Genomic DNA, 22,654 nt, shown 5'->3' on the forward strand with positions numbered 1-22,654 from the left:
TGGTCTTTGCACTCAAATGGAGTTCACTTTGGGACCAGGAAAGTGCTTCCACATCACACATCTGGCACACCTGTAGCATGCTTCTCCCCACTTACGTACATGGATGTTAATAAGCAGTCATGTATTTACAGACTTTTGCTAGGCTTATGCTCAAATGTGTATTAAATATGTAGCCAAGAATCTTAACTTGCAGATGGTCATTCTGTTTATTTCCAAAGTTAACAGAAATATCAACTTATATGTGCTATATTCCTGAATCTAACACTCCCAAAGTCCAAAGCTTAACACCTTCCATACCTGTAGGCGTGTTTCCATTTCATCTCGTTCTTTCTGCACTGACTGAAGCTGATTTTCTATTTCCACCATCTGCTGGTGAACCTCAGATACTTCCTTCTGTAGTTTTGTATGTTCAGATTCAAGTGACTGTTTTTCAACTTGAGCTTTCAGTAGCTCTCGTTTTAACTCCTTCACTTCTGAGTCCAATCGCTTCTTTGTAGCTTTCAGTTCACTAATCAGCTGGTCCTTAGAACTTGCATCTCTTCGATAAGCTTCCACCATTACCTTGGACACAAGAGATACAAGAGGACAATGTCACCTCTGTTACAGCTTTACAATTTAAGAGTAATTTACTATAAGGTATTTACAAATATTCTTTTAGCTTGGAGGGGATGTGGGGTGTATGTCAAAGAATACAAACCAGCAGCATCATCTGTAACATACTTACTCTGGTTCAAAGCCTTTAATGTAAGCTCCAGTATCAAATATCACTATGTATCAGTAGTTCACCAAAAAATGCCCCAGACCTCTGCGTAAGAGTTTTTATAGCAATACGGGATACTCTTCTTCACATTCTTTATAGAACTGCACTAATGATACGCTGTTTTCTTAAACTAACTAACTGTAAAAAATTAACTATTCCGTGCACATAAGTAGTAACTTTTGCCATGAGAAGTGAGCTTAACTGTGAATGACAGTTTAAACATCCTTCCCAAACTTAAACCCAGCAAGCTAAAACAGCCTTTCGCACTGTTAATAAGCAATCAAGCGATAAATTAATGGTGCCAGCCTATAAAAAAAAGACATATATATGCAATGCTAATGACATACCAATTTCAAATTACTGTTTCAGAACTGTGTAAATTCAGAGTAAAATTTGCAATAAAACACTTATTTTCCACCTAATTACCAAAGCAACTATTTTTTTCAAAGCTGTAGGAAAACAATGGCACTTGAAGATTTTCATGGATGCTTTTGCAAAAGCAAATCTCATCAAAAAAAAACAGAGACATTTTTATATGGTGGATCATTTGGCAAACTCCCTGGAGTTCAACAAAAGCAAAAATTCACTGCTGGATCTGCTTTTACATTAGTTACAGATAAAAAATTAAACCGTACAAAATATAGAAACTGTATAATCATGTCACAAAGTTATTTGATACAGAAGATGGATTTAAGTGTCTTCACAAACCCCTCAAAAGTACACTCCTTCACTGGATTAAGAAGGAAAAAAAAAAGTATATTCCTTGGATTTATTTCTTTGAAAAGGTTTGCTTTTCCTTACCTTCTGCTGCAGGAACTGCTCCTTCACTTTTTGAACCTGTTTTTTAAGACTGGCATTTTCTTGTTGTAGATTTTCTACCTGCCAGAGGGAAAAAAAAAAGCAAGCACGTTAGTTTACATGCCAAATGTCATATTCTACATTACGTCTTCAGTGACATATCTTTTGCTATACTCATACCAATTACTTAATCTAATGAGAAATCTCATTTCTGGTTAGGCATCTCAGTGGCACTGTTAGATCACACATTTTATATAGAAATACACTCACACAGGTTACCACATAGTGAGTCTTGTCAACTCTCAGAAATGTGTAAGTCCCCTTAACCTGCCATTAAAGTATGCATCATCAGTGTACATGTTGCATCTGGATGGAAGCTGTTCGCACATACAGGATCAAATGAAACCAGATGGTTCTTTGAAAGAAAAGCATTCTTCATGTTAAATATACTTCCATAGTTCTTCAGTACTTCTACTGGTGCTACTAACAAGTCCCATTATTATATTCAAAAGAATCTCTAAAGATTCCCAGGAACTCATCATTACCAGTAATCAGTAAGAAAGCTCTCCCTATGGAGCTTCGATGTTCTAAAAGATAGAGCATACACACCTATAAAACTACATTGTGAAAGGGAGAGTCATCATAATTTAAAGCAGCCACAAAAAAATAAGGACATGCATTAGGCCTGATCTTGTAAAACAGTTCATGACTAGGAAAAATGTCTTGGTATACAATACGCAAAAGCAAACCCTAGTACATGGTTTCAAGAGAAAAGGCACAACTACACATGACCAAATTACTGCATAAGGAGATATCTGGCCCACAGTACACAGAAAAGCAACACACAAAAAAAATTACTTCAAAAACTGATCAATACTTAAAAGGTATTGCTTTTTAAAACTGCCAGATTCTGGAAAGATGGTGGCTCCTGGAAGCAGACAGAATAAGATCAATTAATCTCAGCTTCCATACCACACAAATGTGTAACTGCACATAGATACCAAGAGATATTAACTGTAAGCTCACCAATGACACAGCAGGATGTAAAGTTACAATAGATTGTCTGTCAACAGGCAAAAGTGACAGAACTGGTCAAAATATTCCCTCTAGCTGACGCTTGCAACTACACATGTGTACCAATCTCCTCTCCTGTAACTGGGTCTATCATGTGCCTGTGGCAATACTTCCCTGCAACAGCTACTTTAAATGAGCTACTTTTAGGGATTCATTACCTGGCTTGACTTGATCGCCATTTCTTGCCTCATTTGTTCCAAGACTTGTGATGCTACTTCTGCATCTCCTCCAAGGCGTGCCGCTCCTTCATCAAGTTGCTCTTTGCTTGCTTTTGCTGCCTGCAGAGCTACTTCCAAGACAATCTTCTCATTCTGCAAATACTGAATCATGTCATCTTTAGAAGTAGCATCACTTTGGAACTCTTCTAATCTAACCTTCAGTTCATCATACTGAGTTTGCAGGTCATCCAGGGACTGCTCTTTGGTGTGCAATGTCTCTTGGATCAGAGTGAATTGCTTCATCAGGTCTAGGTGTTCTTGCTTTAAAGATTCAAGCTGCAGATCTCGCTGATGCAAAGTCAACTTGACCTAAGATGTAGTATTTTAAGATTAAATTCAAACAAAATGAAAGCTATCTTTGCAAATGCACTCCAATCAAAATAGAATATTTTAGCTTCTAGGGAAAAACATATCAGAACTTTCCTAGGCCACTTCTTTTATTTCTCAATTACATTTATTGACTCCTGCAGCATCTCTAATTTTACAGGCTAAGCAATGACCAGGACAACAAACTTAAAATATTCTGAAGGAAGATTCACAGTATTCTGAATTGTAATTTGAAATGTGTAAATATATAAGGTAAAATTCGTGTTATTATGATAATGCCATAATTACATGGAATATAATACTGAGCTATCATTTACTTTATCTCATTCCAGACCTTGTCATGCCTTTGTATGTTACAAGGTTAAAGCAGTAGCAAAGTGCAGATTTATTACACTGGAAGTATATATAATGATATCCTGATTGCCTAATAACTTTGAACATGGATGTGTGCTTCTTGTCTATACTTTATCACATACTGAATTCACTAAAAAAAAAAAAAACAGCATCTACAAGAAAGTAGCTGTGAAATTTAAAAAAAGTACTGTTCCTGAGATAGTTGAAAGAAAAGGAGAGCCTTTCCACCTGGGACAGAGTGACTTTGATATGGGCTTCATTTCTGCAGCAATCTTTCAGGTTTTAAAATAACTTTAGAGCCCACTATTTACTATTGCCTTTTCAGCCAAATAAGTAATTCCCTTGAAACCCTTGAGAAGTTGCTTAACAACAGTCTACCTGCTCCAATTCTTGCTCCAGTGTTGCTGCAGAATCAGCCATTTTCTGAAGCTGTTCTTTTTCATCCTCAAACTCCTCTAGTTTTCTCTGCAAGTCTTCTTCCACCATGGTTTTAGCCTCCTGAATCTGCATGAAGGCAGCTTCCTGATCTAACATGTCAGCCTGCACAGAAAAAGCAAAGAATCAACTTCTAAAATGTTAACAGAGAGGGAGGGGCGGAGAGACAAAAAAAAGAAGAAGGTGGTAAATTGTCAAGAAAATTTTAAGAGAAAAGACAAGCAAAAATAATTCTGATGTCCATCTTATTCACCTGTATGTCTTTACTGACATCACCCATTCATATACTTAAGACACCTCAGAATAACAGTGAATGTTTTGTATACTTGTGACAATCAGAATTCTTCTTAAACACCATGGCCTTTCTCAATAGATGAAACAAGATGTAAAGAAGAATTTTATTAAAATTAAGCTATTTGGAAAAATTCTGAAACAACAGAGATTTCTCAGATGTGTAGCTACTCCATGAAATCGCAATTCCTGTCATTTATGCAACTGCACACAGAAATAGGGTGCTTCCATTAACCTGGGGCTTTACTGCCCTTTTAGACTTTGAAGCAGGAACGTCACTGGAATTCAATGGGATTTAAAGTTCTAAGTGCTTTGAAAGTAAGTATACTGCAATTTCAATTTCAAAATTTACCCATCTTTCCTTACTGGAGGGCAGGAAGGACAAACTTGAGTATTGAGCAATTTCACACACTTAAGAAGCATTTTACTGACTTGGCTTAACTTCCAATTAAGTTTTCTCTTGAAAATGTTCATGGATGGGCAAAAGGCAATATTTACATCCACCTTTAAAACTCAATTAAAACAAAATATCAGAGCTGAAAATGCAAGTATCACCTTGAAATGGGAAACATGACCTTGCTCCTTCTTACTGTTTGTAATGTCATGAAATTTATTTGCTCAAAAATATTTACTGTTTGTATAATACAATATTTGAATCAATTTGTAAGAATGCTACACTACTTTGCTAGAATAACCTTGAGTTTGAAAAACCTAAAATATGCAACCCAGACAGAATATAATCATTGAGGACCACCTACAACCATACCTCAATATTTTGAAGCTGTGCTGCAATGCGTTCCTTTTCTTTAATGGATCTGTGCTGGGTTTCAGTCAGCTGCTGAGACAGTGCCACATTCTCTAGTTTGAGATGTTCCAACATACCTGCTTGGGTCATTTGCCCAGCCTTAAGGGAATGAAAATAAAAATAAATAAATAAATAAATAAATAAATCACAGATTAATACCAACAGTCCGAATTTAGCCAAAAAATTTAAGAGTTTTAGAAAAGAAAAGTTACACTGAATCTATCTGTGCTTTATCTCACCAATACTTTCATGGCAGTTAAGAGCTTCATCCACAGAAGGTTAAGTACTTTCATCAAATTTACACCTCAGCATTAACGTGAATTAACACCTCACGATGAAAACAAATCACTATCTCCCCCTGCAGAATATACAAGCTTGTCCAAGCTCATAAACAATGTCCTCCGTCTAAATTAACACAGAAAAGAAAGATTCTCAGTCCTCCCATATGCAAGCAAATCATAATACCTGTATATTGGCCATCTCACTCTGCAGCCTGACACGGGCCTCCTGTGCTAGGACAAGCTGCTGCTGGTACCACTGCCGCACATTTTGGAGCGATGTGATTTCTGTTTCAGATGCCTTTAGCTTATTGGTCAGCGTGGTCCGTTCCAACTGCACCTTCTGAAGCTGGTTCTGTAAGGAAGCCATCTGCTGTCTTAGATCATGAACTGGAAAAAGAAAAATAAGGAACTTGGACTTGCAAACTCCATCATTGTAGTTTTACACACACATTTTCAAGGATTATTGCTATATCCATAGATTTTTTTTTTCCTTCCTTTTTGAACAAAAAGGTATATGCCTAATTACATAAGGATTGGCTTTTCCTACAAAAGTGAGGTGAAGTGCTAGAATCCAAAGTATCAGGTCATTAGCAGAATAAAATGAAAATAAGTGAATCACTTCTGTAAGCATTCATAGTTCCTCAGAGGCAGAAAATACAAACTCATGAAAACTCAGGAAGCAGCAGGTATCCTGACATGTACAGCCATCATTATAAGCCAGTATTTGTACAATTCTCTAAAACCCCTCAGTCCACTGTCAAACAGTTACTAGACTAAATAGCTATAACTCCTTCTCCAAGCTGGCAGCGGCAGCTTGCAAATTGTGGCAGTTCTGTGACACAAAAATTAAACCCATCTTAAAATTCAAACCATTATATTAGTATGACATCAATGAAACAGATTAAAATCCCTTCTTCCTGGGCTTCAGAATTATGCTGAAATAAAATTATTTATGGAATAACAACTTTTGAAGATTGACATATACATCATCCCACCTGTGCTGTCTCTGGTGAGAACATTTTTTTGCATATCTTCAACTTTCAGCAGGAGTCTTTGGTACTGCTCCTCCGCTAACTGCAAATCATTATTTGAAGAAGCCAAACTAGCATTCTTTGCTTCCAAGGCATTTTGCAGGTCAGCCATAGCTCGTTCCAGATCCCAGCAAGACTGCTTTAATGTGGCCACTTCTGAGCTCAGAGATTCCTGCTTCTGCTGGCTATTTTGGCTGTGCTCCATCTGTGCTTGAAGCTTCATGTTCAGAGCTGCAAGTTGAGCTTGCAGCTCAGTCTTCTCTTTGAGAGCCTGAATGTGTCCAGAAAAATCAAAATACAGAAGTCTTAACAGAAAATATAATAGCGGCTGATTAAAGAAGATGTCCTACAAAATGGCTTTGCTACGGCAAAGACCACTTACTTATAAAAAATTCCTTTTTACATCTCACCTAGCAGCTATTTCAAGTAATCAAAGAAAATACAGAGGAAAGCACAGACAAGATATATACTGTTATACATCAGTAACCATGTCAGAACTTTTACTAAGACACGTTTCTGCACTGTAAGGAAGAATATATTATACATAACATCAATCAACGCAAAGAGAAAAATACAGCTTTATAGACACTGCTACCATTATGCCGGATTTATCATCTCCTAACATGACTTTAAACAAAAAACCACACAGCTTCTACATCTGATGGAGTCAACGCCAGCCAGTCCCAAGACAGACATGCTGCTGGCCAGACTGAGCCCATCAGCAACACTAGTAGTGCCCCTGAGATAACATATGCTGAGAAGGGAAAAAAAAACAAACCCAAACTGCAAAAGAACAATGGCAGAGAGGTGAGTGAGAATATGTGAGAGGAACGGTTCTGCAGACACCAAGGTCAGTGAAGGAGGAGGAGGCGGCATTCCAGGCTCTGGAGCAGAGATTCCCCTGCCAGCCCATGGTGCAGACCACGGTGAGGCAGACTGTGCCCCTGCAGGACATGGAGGTCCATGCTGGGGCATGGGAAGAGTGTGAGGACGTCCTCTCCGCTGAGGAGGAAGGAGCAGCAGAAACAACATGATGAACTGACCATGCCCCTTCACTGCTGGGAAGGGAAGGAAGTGGGCAAATCAGGTGTGAAGTTGAGCCCAGGGAACATGAGAGGGGTGGAGAGAAGGTGTTTTTAAGATTTGAGTTTATTTCTCATTATCCTACTCTGGTTTGATTGGTAATAAATTCAGTTAGTTTCCCCACGTCTAGTCTGTTTTTCCTGCGACAGTAATTGCTCAGTAATCTCCCTGTCCTCATTTGAACCCATGAGCCTTTTGTCATATTTTTTCCTCTCCCTTTCCAGCTGAAGAGGACAGCGATAGAGCAGCCTTAGTGACACCCGGTGTCCTTGTACAGTACCTTATTCAACAATGTTTTTACAAAACACAATCCCCACAAGTAATGAGTACAAGGCTCTTGAAAATTAACATATTGATATAATTTGCTAAATGCATTCAAATTCATTTTCTACCTGATTAGCTTCTAGTGAGAGTGCTTCTAGTTGCCCTTCAAGTCTCATCTTCTCCTTCAGAACCTGCAACATTTCATCATGAGCTCCCGTGACAGAGCTTTCCATAGAAACACTGGAGACAGAGACAGCACATACACAGTTAAAGGGTTAGAATACAACACTCATCTGCTTGAAATGAAGCCGAAATTAAAAGGTACTTAAAACCTACATGTGACCTACAAATTAGGACATTTTTTTCTGGCTCTATGATGGATCCAGAATACAGCAAAACAAACTTCATTACCATCCAAAGAGATAAAGAAGTTATATTCATGCTAAGATTTTATACATTAGTTTCTTACATTCACAGCAACTAGAATCTAGTGTAGCACCCATATATTTGTTATTTTACAGAAGTGCAATGGTTGACTTCATTATATTTTCTAACTGCACATCCCATTATAAGCAGACAAATGGACATCATGGGGGCACAAATCCTCCACAACTATTGTCTGCAATTGCTGGCTTTAATGTGAAAGTGCCTGAGAAATACCAACAGCTGCTGCAAATGAAGGAAGAACAGGTATTTAGTAGGGATTCCTTATGGTCCTTTCCTGATGTACAGCCAAGGAATCTAGAGAAAAAGATCTCTCATTACAGTAAGAATTAAGTCTAAGCTGGAATAACTGTCAACAACAGATTTCACATTAACATCTCAGGCCATTATGCTTTATTCCAATGCAGAAAAAAAAATAATTTCAAAATTAGCATGTATAAAGCAGGCAGCTATAGACAATTGATAAGGGCTTCAGCAGTTGTCCACTTGCTTGCTGAATCACAGTTTAATACCTACCATCTACACAAAAGCTTGTGAGATTAAGTACATCTCATTCTAAATGCTGAAGAGGGTAAGAGCATCTAGGACAAGACTCTCAGCATTTCATAACTATCTCAGGTCTGAAAGATGTGTGTAGATCAGGAACAGGATGCTATTAAATATCACCGAGTCAGTTAAGTCTGCATAATCAGACTTTAAACACCAATGCCACATCAGTGAATGAATGCCTACTTCACAAGTAAATACAGACAGAAGCAATTGCTAGCAGTGCATTTAAAACACAGTCAGTGGCAAAAAGATCTTTCTCTAAAGATACACTTAGGTACTCAAGTGAGGTGACCTTTCAGTTTCTTTTAGGATCCCTAAGTTAAGAACAGATTTTATCACAATGACTGTAAGTTAAACCTGGATCCAAAGTTAGCAGAAGAGTAACAGGCTGCCTGAAGAGAGTATAATGCCTAACAATGGCCTCGCTATATGGTGATCTTTCTTACCTGCTAGAAATACTGTCTCTCCTACTCCGTGCTTCCCCATTAATTTCTTGCTCTTGGGCTTGATGCTCCACTGCTGCAGCCTGTAGCACCTCACTGATGGAAGGAAACTGCCCCATTGCATCGGGATGTATCTTCTGACCATTCACTGTATATGGAATACCCTGTTTGCCTTCTGCATTCTGTAAACTGTTATACAGCCCTTTTCCTGACACACTGCTGTAGGTAGAGCTGTCACTCTCATTTCCATCCAGCCTCATTCCCACTTCACTCCCATCAACCTCTGAAACACTATCTTCTGCCAAGGAGGAATTATCTATTCGATCATCTGTGTCAGAAGGTAGACTAATCTCAGACACAACTGATGCTGGACCGCTTCTGCTTTGCTTCAGAGTCCCACCAGATAAATCAGTAGCCACAAAATTCTCAGTAGCGTTTCTAGAGCCTGAATCTTCAGTTCTGTAGTCAGCCAAGGACCGGATCTTACTGGCCTTACATTTTGAACTTCTTCTCTCTTTTGAGGATGCTGGAAGTCCCAGGCTGCCCAGTTTTGGCCCCCTGGGGACACTGGTCCGCAAAAAGGAGTATTCTTTTGTCATTGCTACAGTGCTAGCTCTTGGCAAAATTTCTGGATTTAACATCAGCTCAGGATCTAGGGTGCTGGAGGGCCGGTTTTTCAGTGTAGACTGATTCGACTAAAAGAAGCAGAGAGTCAATGATAAATTCCAGAACATAACCATCGAACTAGCATCATATACTTTAGTTCAACAGCAAAATATGTAAAGCGCTAAATTACTGTTTCTTTCATAAACTCCTACATTATTAAATACATGCATAATTTCATAAACAAGGTAAATTACATCAACAATCAAGCAAGATTCAGTATATGCATGTTGAAAACAGTCAAGGCAAACTCCAAAAGCTAACTGAAAATGACAGGAAAATTGAACATCTGGGTTACTTAAGTTTTAGGTTTGGTTCATCCCCTCAACCTCCACAAATGTACCGTTTTGTGCATTTTTAAGTAGCACAAAATGGTACATTACTGATGAGGTTGCATGTCCGGAAGGAAAAAAAATGTTTTCTCACATTTGAGAAAACCACTGAGTATTTAAAGCAAAGAAAACAGTACTTTAGAGCACAGAAATGATAACGTTTTCAACCTTCCTAACACTGAATCTAGATCTGCTGTGCAGTACTCACTCTTTCTTGATGTCTCTTCACTCTGTATTGTTTGAGCTGTTCTTCTAGCCGTCTTCTTGCTTGAAGTCTTATTTGTTCTTCTTTCTCCAATGGGAGTGAAGACTCTACTGAGCCTGGAAGTGAAAGGGATCTTTACAATAAAAGAGAAAATTCCAATACAGGCAAATTTGATGCAAAAGGAAAAAGCCCCTTCTACCATCAGCAACATGCTTCATGCTTAAGCAAGGAATGCAGGAAAGCCCATTGGCATGCACCTCAGAATGGCCTCTTCTAATAAATCCTTGTGTAAGCACTGATGAAGGCTGTGTGTTTCCCTTGCTCTGTTTGTAAATGCTGTGTGTTCTCCATGTACATATGACAAGAGATTAAACAGCAAGAACATAACTACAGCTGTCATTTAATCTCACCTGTCCTGCACTTCTGACAGTACTAAAATTATAAAACTAAGCAAGACCTACACAGTCTACTAACTCCCTACAGGTCAGAGAAAGATGTTCCCTAGATACATTTTCTTACTCTGATAACTCACATTAAACTTTTCTGGTAGTTAAGGCTTCTTTTAAAAATCCTACTTCAGAAAACTCCTGCAGCAATAGGCACCTTAATATAAAGGCTTCTCCCTTTTCTCTCCTTTATATTGCTTTTCTCTTCCCTCCTTTATTACTTAGCTTAAAACCACCTGGTTCTGATGGTGTGTGTGTTGTTGGTTATTTTGTTACTCCTAATAATCAAGAGGATTAGAATAGCTTAAGCCCCAGAAAACATAAATTCCCCTCCAGCGTAAGAACAGTTTTTAAACAGCATGGCACGTGCCTTAGCTGCAGCAGAGGGTGGTTTACTGAAAGAAAATGAATTTTAGTTCAAAGTAAAAGCTTACTGCAAAAACGAAGTTTAGTCCAAGCTTAAATGATGTTACAGACGTCTAGAGGCAGGCTCAGAGTAAAAAGCTTTACGCAGCAAGAGAAAGCAGGGGCACCACCATAAACAGATGCTTACACAATTCAGTTTCTTGCATGGGAAGACTTAGTTTGAGAGACTGCAAAGCTTCTTTTCTAAGAACTATGCCCTCAGCACTAGTTCCCTGAGACTTCCTTAGGCTGCCATGGAAACCAGTCACACCTGGGGATGACTCTTGACCCTGCGCACTGCTGGTGGGGTCAAAAGATACAGGAGAGTCAGGGAAGAGCGACTCTGGCCCATTCTGGCAGGCATCCACTTTGCAGTTTATCTCCAGACTTCCCTCTTCATCTGGCACTTCATTGATGTTAACACTGGTAGCTGGAAAAGAAAGTTTCACTGAGCTACTTTAAGCTACCCCATTTATCTGCACACCTCCACCCAAATACAATGCTACCACTATTGCCTTCAGTCTGTAATATGGAAATTGCTAGCAGCAACTGCAGGAGAAACTTCATAAAGAACTTCTGATTCTTCATTTTAAAAGACCAGGAGTACCATTCACCTGCTTTACTACATTACCTTCAAGCAGAATCTCAAAAATGATCATAAAGTATCTTCAAAACCTCACATGGGTTTTTAAATCTTATTAGGTTTAGAAGGATGAAACACCAAGTGTAAGTAATGTGATCTGTGTCACACTGAGTGGCACCCTACTACAAATAAGACTCAGCAACTGTGGGCCTCTGCCGAATGATTCAGCTATTTGGTATGCTGCTGGGCACTGGGGAGAAAGCATTCACCATCCCACTTCCAGCCTGGGCCAAGCAGAGTTCCTCAATTTTAAACAAAGTCTGCATGTTTTCAAATAGGGCATCTTGATCAAAAACACAGCAGCAAAGCTCTCAGGTAGGAAAACAATAAATCTACCAATTAAAAGGCAATTAAAGAACCACTTTAATGCCAATTTTATCCCCACTTACTAATATTTGATTTTATTTTTCATCAGGAAAAATGCATCTTCAAAACCAGTTGTATTTTGGAGCTCTCATACTCTTCTACTTCACTTGGCTGGGGACTACTTACATTTAGGAAACTGCTGCTGTGACAAAACAGTGTATCTAACTTTAAAGGCATTATTATAGATCTCAAATAAGCAGAGTACCAAAATAGTCACTGCCTTTCATTCCCACATCATGTATCACTGAAGTAACTGGAATGCAAAGGAATAATATGGAAGATTTCATTACTGTTTCCCAAAGTTGATAAAAAAATATTTAACATTATGATCACAAAGTATTTGCAAGCAGAAAAACCAAATTTCCTCCTTCTATTTTGTTCCTCCTGTCAGTGCTACAGACTTGAATAAGCACTTTAGGTTTTTTTAAGCCTGCTCAAATAAGTCGGGGGGGAAGGACAGAAAAAAAAAAACCAACAAACCAGAACTGAGAAACAGATCCCAGAATCATAGAACAGTTAGTGTTGGAAAGTTCCATCACCTAGTTCCAACCCCCCCGCCATGGGCAGGGGACACCTCACACTAAATCACGCCACCCAAGGCTTTCTCCAACCTGGCCTTGAAAACCACCAGGGATGGAGCATTCACAACGTCCCTGGGCAACCCATTTCAGTGCCTCACCATCCTAACAGTAAAGAATTTCTTCCTTATATCCAATCTGAACTTCCCCTGTTTAAGTTTTAACCCATTACCCCTTGTCCTGTCTCTACAGTCCCTAATGAACAGTCCATCCCCAGCATCCCTATAGCCCCCCTTCAGATACTGGAAAGCTGCTATGAGGTCTCCACTCAGCCTTCTCTTCTCCAGGCTGAACAGCCCCAACTTCCCCAGCCTGTCTTCATACGGGAGGTGCTCCAGTCCCCTGATCATCCTCGTGGCCCTTCTCTGGACTTGTTCCAACAGTTCCATGTCCTTTTTATGTTGAGGACACCAGAACTGTACACAATACTCCAAGTGAGCTTTCACAAGAGCAGACAGGATCACCGTCTTCGACCTGCTGGTCATGCTCCTTTTGATGCAACCCAGGATACGGGGCTCCCAAACTCTAAGCCTCCAATCCTCCCAAAACTAAATGTTTCTAAGATTCGTATGCAGAAATACTTTGTAGCCAGGAAGTCAGTTACAACTCAGTAAAATTTTAATTATTGATTTAGATCAGGCCATTAACATATTACTACTGGATTTTCCACTCTCCATACAATTTATCACTACAAACTCCTGAAAGCAGAATAATTAAAAAATAAAGCTATTAATCTTCATGTATGTGGAGAACATTAAAGTGCATCCTGGAATTAAATAAACTGTATGGAAAAAAAGGTACCAGGAGGAAGGTAGGGCTTCTTAATTGTTTTCCCTTTTGTTACTGAAGAAAGCAAAAGGTTTCCTTTTAAGAGCAGTCAAATTTCACTTGGTTTAAAAAGAAAAGATACATTTCCATCCCTAACCATTTGTTCCCACCTCTGCAGTGCATCCTCCCCTAAGCCAGCACAGATGTCTGTACAGTGAACCAGCTCAGAGAAAAGGGAACAAGGAAACTGAATGTGGGTAAAAATAAAAAGTTCCCAGCCTCATGCTGGCAAATCTCATCAGCTCTCCGAGATTTCAATTAAAGCACTTTTGAGCATCTTATCTGTTATGCAGAGAACATTTTCAGGCCATTTTAGCTCGAATCAGTTCTCTGATTTAGTTCACTATGTGGTCACAAAAACACCTGCAGGCACAATGGAAGGAATGGGCGCAACAAGGATACAAAGGAGGACAGACACATCTTTTTAATAACTAACTTAAGTCAGAATTTAAGGCATTTTAAAACCAAAAGACTGTCAAAAGTAAATTTAAAAATAGGTATCAGTGCTAAGAATAGCCACAAGAAGCCAACATAAGAAGATACCTCACACATTCAGAAATATTGTTTCTGCCCATCTTTCAGAAGCTGCAGCTACTACTGCATCAGGTTTATACTTCATTTACATTTTTGTTTTCACAACTGTAAGTGGTGTACATATACAAAAGTGATGCTGGAGCAAAATGCTGGAAAAATGGTTTCCTGGCAACTTCCTTAGGCTATGAGACACTCAGAATCTAAATGCTGCCTTGAAGTAAAGTAATTTAATTGCAGAAGTGTCAATACAGCTGCAGTCTTTTTAGAACAGTGGAGGAGGAGATGCAATTAGATTGAAAACAGTAAAAAGACAAACTACCTATTTGTAAGCCACAATTCAAGTCTTTGGATGATGTCCAGCACAGGAGAAAACAGGAATGCATTATCTCCAACTTCATAAAAGATGAATGAATCATCATATAACTACACACTGCTAGACCGATAATGGGCAATGTAAGAAATGCAAATAAAGTCTTTGGCCTCTACTTTCTTACCTGTGACAAGATGACAAATCTGTGGTACAAGAGGAGGGTGGAGGACTAACAACTTTATCACATGATCCCCTCCTTTTATATATGGAGCCTCTGTACTTTTGTGTATCTAGGCAGCCGCAACATAAATACCCCCTCCACCCATATACCACCGTATCCTTACATACCTGCAGTGGAGACATGGAGGTCTCAATTCAATGCAAAGAAAAGATTTTCACAATGGAAGCAGCTAAGTACTGGAATGGGTAGAAAGGCTGTTGAATTCAACAGGCCAAAGCCCTGAGCAACTTCATCCAGCTTCAAAACTAGGTCTGCTCTGTGTCTGAGGTTGGACTAAATAATGCACACAGATCCCTTCCAACCTAAGTTGGCTCTATAATTTACCCAGATCAGTGTCCTCTGAAGTGTTTTGTAAACACCTGCATAATTATTACAGAGCTAGTCAACGTATAAAAGTTATTTTGAGATAATGTGGTGAGTACCTGCCAGCATCTTTCTTCCACACATGGAAGTTTAGGGAGACTTCTTAAGTACACTTTGGGTTTTGCCTAATCAATTTAGTTTATTAGGAAATTTTCTTTTGCCAGAACAAAGTACTCCAATCATGAGCTTACTCCATAACAACCATTTCACAACTGTTAGTTCTAGAGAATTTTAAGTATATGCTCCTGGAAACACTCTCGGAAAACAGAGTAACACGCTGTACAACACACACTCAAATGGCAGCCAACAGTACTTAACAGTTTCGTTTTGAAAGATTAAGTTTTAAAACAAAAGACAGTTTTCCCATAGATAGAGCCATAGCCTTCACCAAACGTGCTTAAGAGTGCTGTACAAGAAATTCCTGACCTCAAGGAAACAAACATCTTTCAGCATCAGCTGAATAACAAAACATATGACTGTAGGTAAGACTAGGAAGTTATTTGATACATATGACATAACTTACTGTTAATTTCATCTGCTGTAACTGGCAAAACTGACTTGGCTTTACAATCCAAAAGTTCCTCAGAGCTGCTAGGGGCCCCATTACTGCTTCTGTTCTCCAAATGATCATCCTGCTGGACAGATGAGGAGTCCATGGTAAAAACGATCCAGATCTCTGGAAAATTCTTCTGAATAATTTGCTTCCAATTGAACTACCAAGTCCTGTTTCTCTCCATCTGCAACAACAGCATCAAGATGTTACCCAGAGGTACAGCTCTAAGCTTCACAGCTGTTGGTGTGCAGCAGGCAACCGATAATTCCATGAGATCATGCAAATAGCTCACAGCCAAAGCTGTCATCACCAAGGAGCTGCATCCTCTAGAACCAAAATGTAGTAAATATACAAACATTTCTTTGAGCTTGGAAGATACCAGTTAAAAAGAAAGTCATGCTCACAGATTATGCACCAGCCCAACGTCAACATACTGAACCAGGACATGGGATAGTAACAGAGACAATTAAATACAACCAAGTATCCAGCTTTTGTGAAGACGGAGTGATCTGTTTAACAACTTTTCTTAAGTAGCACTGATACACCAGTATAACGATGCAACAAGATAATATGTGAGATAATGATGCGACAAGATAACCAGTGAGACAACTGGTTTAAAATCAGTCTCTTTTAATGGAAATGCCCCTTTGACCTCTGCTTTAATAAGGGAGCCAGTATTCAGAGTAGCATTTTGCTCCGTAAATTAAGAGCCTGGACTTCCACACCACGGATGTTATTTCAAGGCCCTACTCTGACTTCAGTTTCAATCACCTTAGTTACAATGCAGTATGGAATTCAGATTATTTTTTAAAATTAAATTACATCATTAACTTGTCTGCAGAGCAATGAGTATGTACCACAGTACAGAATGGCTCCACTGATTCCAGCATGTACTGGCAGTCAGAACAGGCCCTGGGCTGCAGTTCAACACTGCCTTCTCCTGCGGCCAGTCAAGGGGAAGATTTCCAAACACAGCCTGTAGACTTTGCAAAAGACTCTCCAGACATTCAGATGTTACCTTTGGGTATAACCCAGCCAACTAACAGAATGTGACAGAAGCTGCTGTACATAGTCACTTCAAGTACTCAAATTCTGTTCAGATAGTTACTGCTAGCTTAATTCAGATTACAAGATGCTATGGTTCCTGTTTACTAACGGAACAGAAATCCCCAGTTAAGAAAAAGGGGGAGGGAAGGGGGGAGTGTCAAGTCAGGAATATTTTAACTGTATTTTTACATGAACACAAACATTTTCAACAACATTCCTTCTGTATCTGCAGAAAGTACTTGTGTAACTATTTTACCAAACTATCCTGGTCACCCAACACCACCACCACTCATCTCCAAACCATTACTAAGGCTGCTAACAGCTCAGGATACACAGGACTCCATGATTATGTAGGTGACCCTTATGTAGGCGAGTTGAAAAGAAGCCAGAAACCTTGAGCACACTTATAAAAGAGAAGCCTCAGCCAAACAAAAAAGATTACTACCTTCAATGAGATTTGTTATTGATTTTAAAAGCTTTTCAGTATAATAAAGCTTACAGAACAGCCATTGTACAACAAGTAGATACTACACAAGACACAAAGAGTTATTACAGACAAAAGGAAGCACAATTTGGACTGCTCACACCTTGGCAAAATCCAGCCAACATGAGACGGTGTGTTATCTTTGCCATAAAACACCTTTTTATAATCAGGGTCATGAAGAACAGCTTTCTCCTATACAACCCATTCACAAATATTAAGGTCAAAGTACTCTGGCCTGAGTCCTTGTGTATCTCTGTGCTGAGCACACAAATGTATGCATGCCACGGGAACCGAGCCACAACCTCACAGGAAAAGGGACTGTACGAAAACAGCTCCTTTTGCTTAAAACACCAATAATCGTGAGAACCCAGTCACAGACCGGGGAGCCGCCCGGCGAGACACGGCCCCGGGGTCCCTGAGCAGGGGCCAGGTGCCTCTCTGGGGCGCCGGCAAAGAGACCCGAAGGCCCGGGGCGGAAGCCCACAGAGCAGAGCCGGGCCGGACCGGCGGGTCCCCGCACCCCGGCAGGCCGCTGAGGAGCGAGGGAAAACAGACCCCGAACGCACCCCCCGGGCCTGAAGCAGCACGGGGCCGCTCAAGACCACTCCCAGCGGGGACCGCGCCTCGACCGCCGCCGCGCCCCGCAGCCACCCTTCCCGGAGAGACCCCGCAGACCTGGGGCAGCCCGCCCGGCACCGGCTCCTGCCCGAGACGTGGCGCTGCCTCCGCCGGGAAGGGGAGGGGAGGGCGTGGCGGTGCAACGCGGTTCTCTCTCCCCCGCCAGCCGGGCGCCGCCGCCGAGGGCCGGACGCGGCGCGGACCCCTCAGCCCCGCGGCCGAACCGCCACCGCCCAGTCGGGCCCCACGCCCCTCGGCGGGGAGCTTTGGCGGCCTGATGCAGTCGAGGAGCCGGCCGGTGCCGCTGCGCCCGCTGGAGAAACGGCGGCTTTTCCGGACGGACCCTTCCGGGAGCGGAGGGAGGGGCAGCGCCTTACCTCGCCTGGCGCCCGCCGGGTTTCCCTCGGCGCGGGGGGCAGGCGCGGCGGTGAGACCGTGTGTACGCTGAGGGGATCGTGCTGCGGGGCAGAACCCGGGCCGAGCCGAGGGCGCTTAGTTGCAGCCGGCATACGTTAAAATTAGCCTGCGTGTATATTAGAAATTACACCTGTGCGTAACAGCGATGTGCCCCGCGCAGCCTCCGTTCTTTGATCATTCACGTTCCTGTATTAGTGTTACCACTGGCTGGGTTAGTCGGGGGGTTCAATGACACGTCCTGTTAACACGCTTGCAGTGTTCCCGGCAGGAAACACTTTATGAGGAAAGGTTTTATGAGGAACCTTTATGAGGAAAGGTTTTAAGGACCTTTCCTCATAAATAGGTCCTTAAAAGTTTTCAGCATCTTTCTGGCATGGGGCATCCCAGAAGTTCTGCAGGGCACTGGGACCTGGTGGTCTGCGTGGTATTTCACACCACTGCTTCCTCCTATGCTTATGATGATTTTCTAGATGCTTCCATTAGTACAGTAGTTTATTTTGTTGCACTGGGATTATTTGGGAGTTGCTCAATATGTTGGGTAGATTTTACTCCTAACCCTGCTAGAGTCTCTATATGGACTGGAATGTTGTTCAGTAAATGGGCATGGAAAACCAGACACGTGGAAGGTGACATTGCTGCCCACCAGCTCAGAAAACTGAACATTTTTATTTTCATAGAGAAAAAAGTCATCATATTGTCACTCCAAATATAATTGCCAGGTAAACATACCTAGTTTGCTTTTCCAGGTATTCCTCTTATCAACCTATCCAAATCATCCTTAATATGAATATGAAGCCATGAAGCTGTTTCTCTAGAAAACATGAGGCTGTTCAACAGGTCAGGAAGATAGCTAAACCCAAGCCATCAGCAAGTCTAAATTGTTTAAATTGCAAACCTGTTAATGGAGCTCCTGGCACATTGCTGGTGACAGTAACTGGGTGTTTTCCTCCCACATTAAGCAGAGGTAGCCCTTGAGGCATGATTTGGAAGAGAACATTACAACGTAATTAAGGAAGAAGACTGTTTTCAAGTGCAGATGCATGACGTGAGAGAAGCTAGCAAGCCCGATGATGAGAGATAGGGATTAAATGAGTTAGGTCAAGAACTATGCAGTGTGTGCCTCAGTGCAATCTTCTTAGAGGCTCTGCTGAAGGAAATATCTTTTACTGTTCACAGATCCACAAGCACAGTCCAGTAGGGGATCTGCACAAGTATCTGGAGAGTATACTTGGATCCAGAAAACAGCAGCCTCCTTCTGTTCTGCCACCTGAGCCAGATGCCTGTATGAGTGGGCAATCCTAGGCTGTGGCCCAGTACCAATGTGGCCTGAAGTTTGACCTTGGTTGGATGTACATGTTCAGCACTGAGCTTGTAAATCGTATGTGGGATTTGTATGGGTAAAGGAGAGCTGAGTAAAGGGACGTTAACAGAATGAGATTTGAGAGGAATCCCCAAGAACTCACGTGTATGAATCAGTCTTTCAAATTCTTTAGTAGTGATCTTTGTTGGGTACTCCTCCACAGAAGATGTCAAGGACCATATGGTGAGGAAGACTTGAATGCTTGATCTTCGTTCAATCCGTTGCTTTGGTGTTCTTTTAAGAACATAAAAAGTTGGAGTTTAGCCTCTTACAGAGAACTCAAGAACTGTTGAGTCACTAATGCAGCTGTTCAGTTGGAGTACTTGTCTATGTTTGCTTCTTGACTTTGATCCCATCTCTCTAGGACTATTTATTGCTTGGGTAAAGTTCCAAAGTATGTCTTTTTTTACTTATTAGTCTGCCACATGGCACCAAGCCCCCCCCAGCTACAGGAATAACCACTTGTTGAGAACTACTGCCCAAGCATGGCACAAAGCTGCAACAAGCTTAAACAGGCTGCCTGAGTGAGAAAGAGAATCCTTCATACTGGAAGATATCTATCATCAGTAACACAAGTTTTAGCACAACAGGAGAATGTGGTGTTGTTTAGAAGTGCAGAAAAATTGTCAAACACTAACACAAATGAGGCCTTTAAGTGCAGGGATTCCAGTAAATTTGTAGGAGACTTTGTTTGTGTAAACTGCAGTCTCTGTCTCTGGCAGAGAATGTGCCTATGGCTTATCCCAAAGTCTATCCAAGTTCCTCTTGCAAAGCACTCTTATTCTTTCAATATAAAAATCAGAAAGTACCACAAATGAGTCCTTTAACCACAGTTGGCTGCAGCATTCTTTCACGCTGTAAGTAGGCTGTGTGCAGGGGTTTCGTGCTGCCTTCTCTCCAAGTAAGCTCTTTCAGACCTTAATAGGAATTGTCTTTTTCAAGAACCCACAGGGCCTTGCCCCTAAAAGGGGAAAGCAAATTTATTCAGCTTTGCTCTGACAAAACAACAAAAAAGAGGCATATAATTCCAAGTTAAAGAGCTGAGCTAACAATTAAAATTAACAGGGAATTACAGACCATTTGCAGAGCTACCCATCCTGCAGGGTATTCTTGTAAGCTATGTGTGAGAAAGAACTGGAGTAGCAAAAGAGGAAGAGTTGGGTAAGAGAAAGGCTCCATACCTTGCATAAGCAGAGGGTGGCACTCTCTGCACAGTGCAAAACTGTGTGGTGCTTTCCAGTTACAGCTATTATAGCTACAAACATGTTTTTCTAAATATTTCCTTAGCAGAAATACTCTCTAGCAGTTGTTCTCTAACCACTGAAAACACTATGTTCCAGTTCCCTGTGCTCACTCCGTGTTTGTCTGCTTACATATTTCTATTATTTGGTGTCACTCAGTCTGCAAAAACTTCATTAAAAAAGAAACCTGTGCTAACCACATATAAATAGCTCTATTACTGGCAGACTGCAACCAGGCTCAGGCACCCAACTCTCCTCTTACAGCCACTGAGGAAAAAAAAGTACTTTTGTGTTAAATACAGACCATGGAACTAGAATTCAGGTCATCAGAAATGTGCTTTATGAAAGATTGTCTTAATATTTTATATATTTTATTTACTTATAATTGTTATTTATATATGTGAAACATTTATATGGCATTCTATCTAAGCAGTTTTTAGCATGTCTGTTCTAGCATGGATAAGTACTTAAAGTGTTACTTTCGTGACTCATTGCTATAAACAGGGGATGCTCAGATGTAACTGTGGCATGTCTGGTATAACAGCATAGCCCAGAATAGCTTTAATCAATCTCTACATAAAAGAAAGCTGGGAAATATAAAAAGCCGCGTTGTGTGACCAGAAGGTTTGCAGATGAGAGCTCTTATGTACAGAGAATGAACTAAGATTTAAGGCCTCGTTACTGAAAGCATTTTGCCAATGCCCTCCTCCTGTTTAAAGCTGGATTCAGTTTGGTCACACCAGCTGTTTTGAAAACCAAAAACTGCTACGAGCTGCATTCATGTCTGTGGAACATTCCACTAGAGTCTCCCTGGGTGCAGGGGGCTCCTTTTGGTATCAGGATGCCTTACATATTTAAGAAAATTAATTCAGAAAGATCTCTTTCCATGTACCTCTGTGTGTGTGAGAGAGAGAGTGGATGGAAATTACTGGGGTTTAGTGGTTTCAAGCTTAGCTTTCCCACAGTAAATGATTTTTGCACCAGCCTGGAAGCACTAAGTTTCTACTCTATTTTTTGGTTGTTTTGGGTTTTTTTCCCCTGGAAATTACTTTCCCAGCCTGGGGCTACTGGTTAAGAAAGTGCTGCCATTACACACACTAATCCTATCCCCTAACTTCATAAATGGCACTGGTCCACTGAAATGTAATGTAGCTTCAGCATTTTAAGAGCCCCCAAAGTGGCACAGTACAGTGTGTAGTATCAGCCAGTCTTTGCTAAAACAGCATGGAAACCTTGAATTTTTCAACAGGGTGCCCAACAGAGAGAACAGAACATTTACCTTCTTAAAGATGTCTCAGTGACTGGAAGAGGCTTGGCCTTGTCTGTTCTGGGATGTGCACAGTTCCAACTGCATCTCCCCTTCCTGATGTGTGGTAGGAGTGGGGTACAACTCTGATCTGGGCTGTGTGTCAACTGTCTTGAGAGGTGGAGCTGTAGAGTGTAAGAAATGGAATAAAGAGTAGGCAGAAAGCAAAGTCTCTTTTACCCTTCTGTCTTTTCCTGATCCTTACAGTAAATCTATCACTACCTCCAGCTGCCTTGCATGGCTGTCTAATGGGCAGCCAGGCCAGACACCAGGAGAAGCTAGCTCACCAGCTAGATGTTCCCTGGAACGGGCATTAGAAGCCCTGCTTCTGCAAGCCTGGCTTCATGACTGTTGCTTTCAGTGGACAGCTAGACACCTTTTGGACCTAGTCTTCCCTACTGCCCGGTGTGGGAAGTTGGCGGTCCCTGTGCAACGTCCCACTGCCTGCTCACAGAGGGAGCTCATAAATATAAAACATAATCTTCATAAAAACTACAGTTTGAAAGGGTCACCAATCTGAGCTGAAAATACAAGCAGATTACTGTGAGTTTGATCCT

General features: G+C 41.0%; 1 protein-coding gene across 4 annotated transcripts in view; it reads right to left on the reverse strand.

Moving 5' to 3' along the window:
• GOLGA3 (golgin A3) overlaps positions 1-17,965 on the reverse strand; it is a 30,350-nt gene extending 12,385 nt beyond the window's left edge. The window contains exons 1-13 of one of the 4 annotated variants that reach the window (XM_057415015.1): positions 17,831-17,965; positions 15,595-15,950; positions 11,357-11,638; positions 10,361-10,473; positions 9,161-9,852; positions 7,850-7,961; positions 6,339-6,645; positions 5,528-5,730; positions 5,024-5,161; positions 3,910-4,071; positions 2,791-3,159; positions 1,562-1,639; positions 298-561 (exon numbers count right to left, since the gene is read on the reverse strand). In XM_057415015.1, the coding sequence (XP_057270998.1) occupies positions 298-561; positions 1,562-1,639; positions 2,791-3,159; positions 3,910-4,071; positions 5,024-5,161; positions 5,528-5,730; positions 6,339-6,645; positions 7,850-7,961; positions 9,161-9,852; positions 10,361-10,473; positions 11,357-11,638; positions 15,595-15,727 (2,853 nt within the window). In that variant the 5' untranslated portion in view covers positions 15,728-15,950; positions 17,831-17,965. Of the gene's footprint in view, positions 1-297; positions 562-1,561; positions 1,640-2,790; positions 3,160-3,909; positions 4,072-5,023; positions 5,162-5,527; positions 5,731-6,338; positions 6,646-7,849; positions 7,962-9,160; positions 9,853-10,360; positions 10,474-11,356; positions 11,639-15,594; positions 15,951-17,830 lie in introns of those variants that run through there. The other 3 variants (XM_057415017.1, XM_057415016.1, XM_057415018.1) reach the window with 3 other exon arrangements.
• Positions 17,966-22,654: the final 4,689 nt, after the last annotated feature.

Source organism: Pezoporus wallicus, unplaced genomic scaffold (genome assembly GCF_028554395.1).
Source record: "Pezoporus wallicus isolate ANWC-B61680 ecotype Strahan unplaced genomic scaffold, APGP_CSIRO_Pwel_v1 contig_8047, whole genome shotgun sequence".
NCBI classification, from domain to species: domain Eukaryota; kingdom Metazoa; phylum Chordata; class Aves; order Psittaciformes; family Psittacidae; genus Pezoporus; species Pezoporus wallicus.